This window comes from Sphaeroforma arctica (genome assembly GCF_001186125.1).
Source record: "Sphaeroforma arctica JP610 unplaced genomic scaffold supercont1.8833, whole genome shotgun sequence".
Lineage (NCBI taxonomy): Eukaryota > Ichthyosporea > Ichthyophonida > Sphaeroforma > Sphaeroforma arctica.
Window position 1 is genome coordinate 1 of NW_014031725.1, and position 1,173 is coordinate 1,173.

At 45.4% G+C, this 1,173-nt stretch overlaps 1 protein-coding gene across 1 annotated transcript; it reads right to left on the reverse strand.

Annotated features, from left to right (window-relative positions):
* Positions 1-356: 356 nt before the first annotated feature.
* On the reverse strand, positions 357-953 carry SARC_16766 (hypothetical protein; the record flags this gene model as incomplete). Its single annotated transcript, XM_014289131.1, has 2 exons — positions 357-606; positions 747-953. Coding segments are annotated over 2 exons (457 nt in total), but the record flags the coding sequence as incomplete, so codon positions are not given.
* Positions 954-1,173: the final 220 nt, after the last annotated feature.

The following is a 1,173-nucleotide window of genomic DNA, read 5'->3' on the forward strand; positions in this document are numbered from 1 at the left end:
TCATGTATAAATTGTGTCTATATTTGATCGTACAATCAAACGTTTGCATACCAGAATCTATGCACAGATATCATAGTTGCAAGTCTATGTGCGCTGGTCTCTTTATTTAGTACCACCCACCAAATCTTGAATTGGGTCTATAGACTTGAACCTGCTAAAGCCGATTTTTAGGAACGAATTTCCCAGACAAAACCTCGTACATAAACGGAAACATATTGGTGCTCCGAAAGCTCATAGACAGTACCTTGGAAGATACTATCAGATACGTACATATATATATATATATATTCATACAGATAACTTTGTACATACGAACAAGCTACAAGTGTCCACACAAGAAAAGAACACACACACACCTCAAACATAACATCCAGATACAACTCCAGCCACATTCGATCGGCCGGTGCCAAGTGTTGAGTGTCTAGGAACACGCGCATGTCCACAAACTTGCTGGGCACATGCTCTATCTCCATTGTACTATACGGCAGCGAAGCGGTGCTTATTCCCTGTGTGACATGAGCCGCCACACTCTCCGGTTCTGTGTCCGTGTGGTGCGTGTCGACACTGACCACTTTGATGGTGTGGATCTTGCTTGCGTCTGGGATCCTGTCACAAGAGTGTGCGGGAGATGTAAGTAGTGGGACACTGGGGGGGGTATGTTGGCGAAAGACTGAGTAGTACAGAGTAACAGGTACGTTGTGCACACCCACACAAACGAAAACAATGTACCGCACTTCACGCCTTACTTGAACGACGCAATGAGGTCTGCGGGTGCCTCCACATCGTTAGCCTGCACGGCTAGGTCTAGCTTAGTCTCAAGGTCCTTGAGGGCCTGTGGACCGAGTTCTTGTACCTGTAGTCGGATGCGCTCCTCTTCTTCTTCGCGCAGCCTCTTGCCTGCGTTTACGGAGGGGTGGCCTTGTACGCACACGTACGGGGTGTCTATGTAGTATCTGCGGTGGAGTGGTGTGGTCGAGATATGATGGGGAGGTTGAGGTAGGCTGAGTCATACGATGTTTAGTACACGGTCATGCTTTTTATTTGTAAGCTAAGTCATACTATTTTTGGTAAGGTAAGTCATGCTGTTTTTGGTAAACTAACTCGCACTATTTTTAGTATATTAACTCAAACTAACGCAGTATGTGATTGAACATACGTATATATCTATTTATA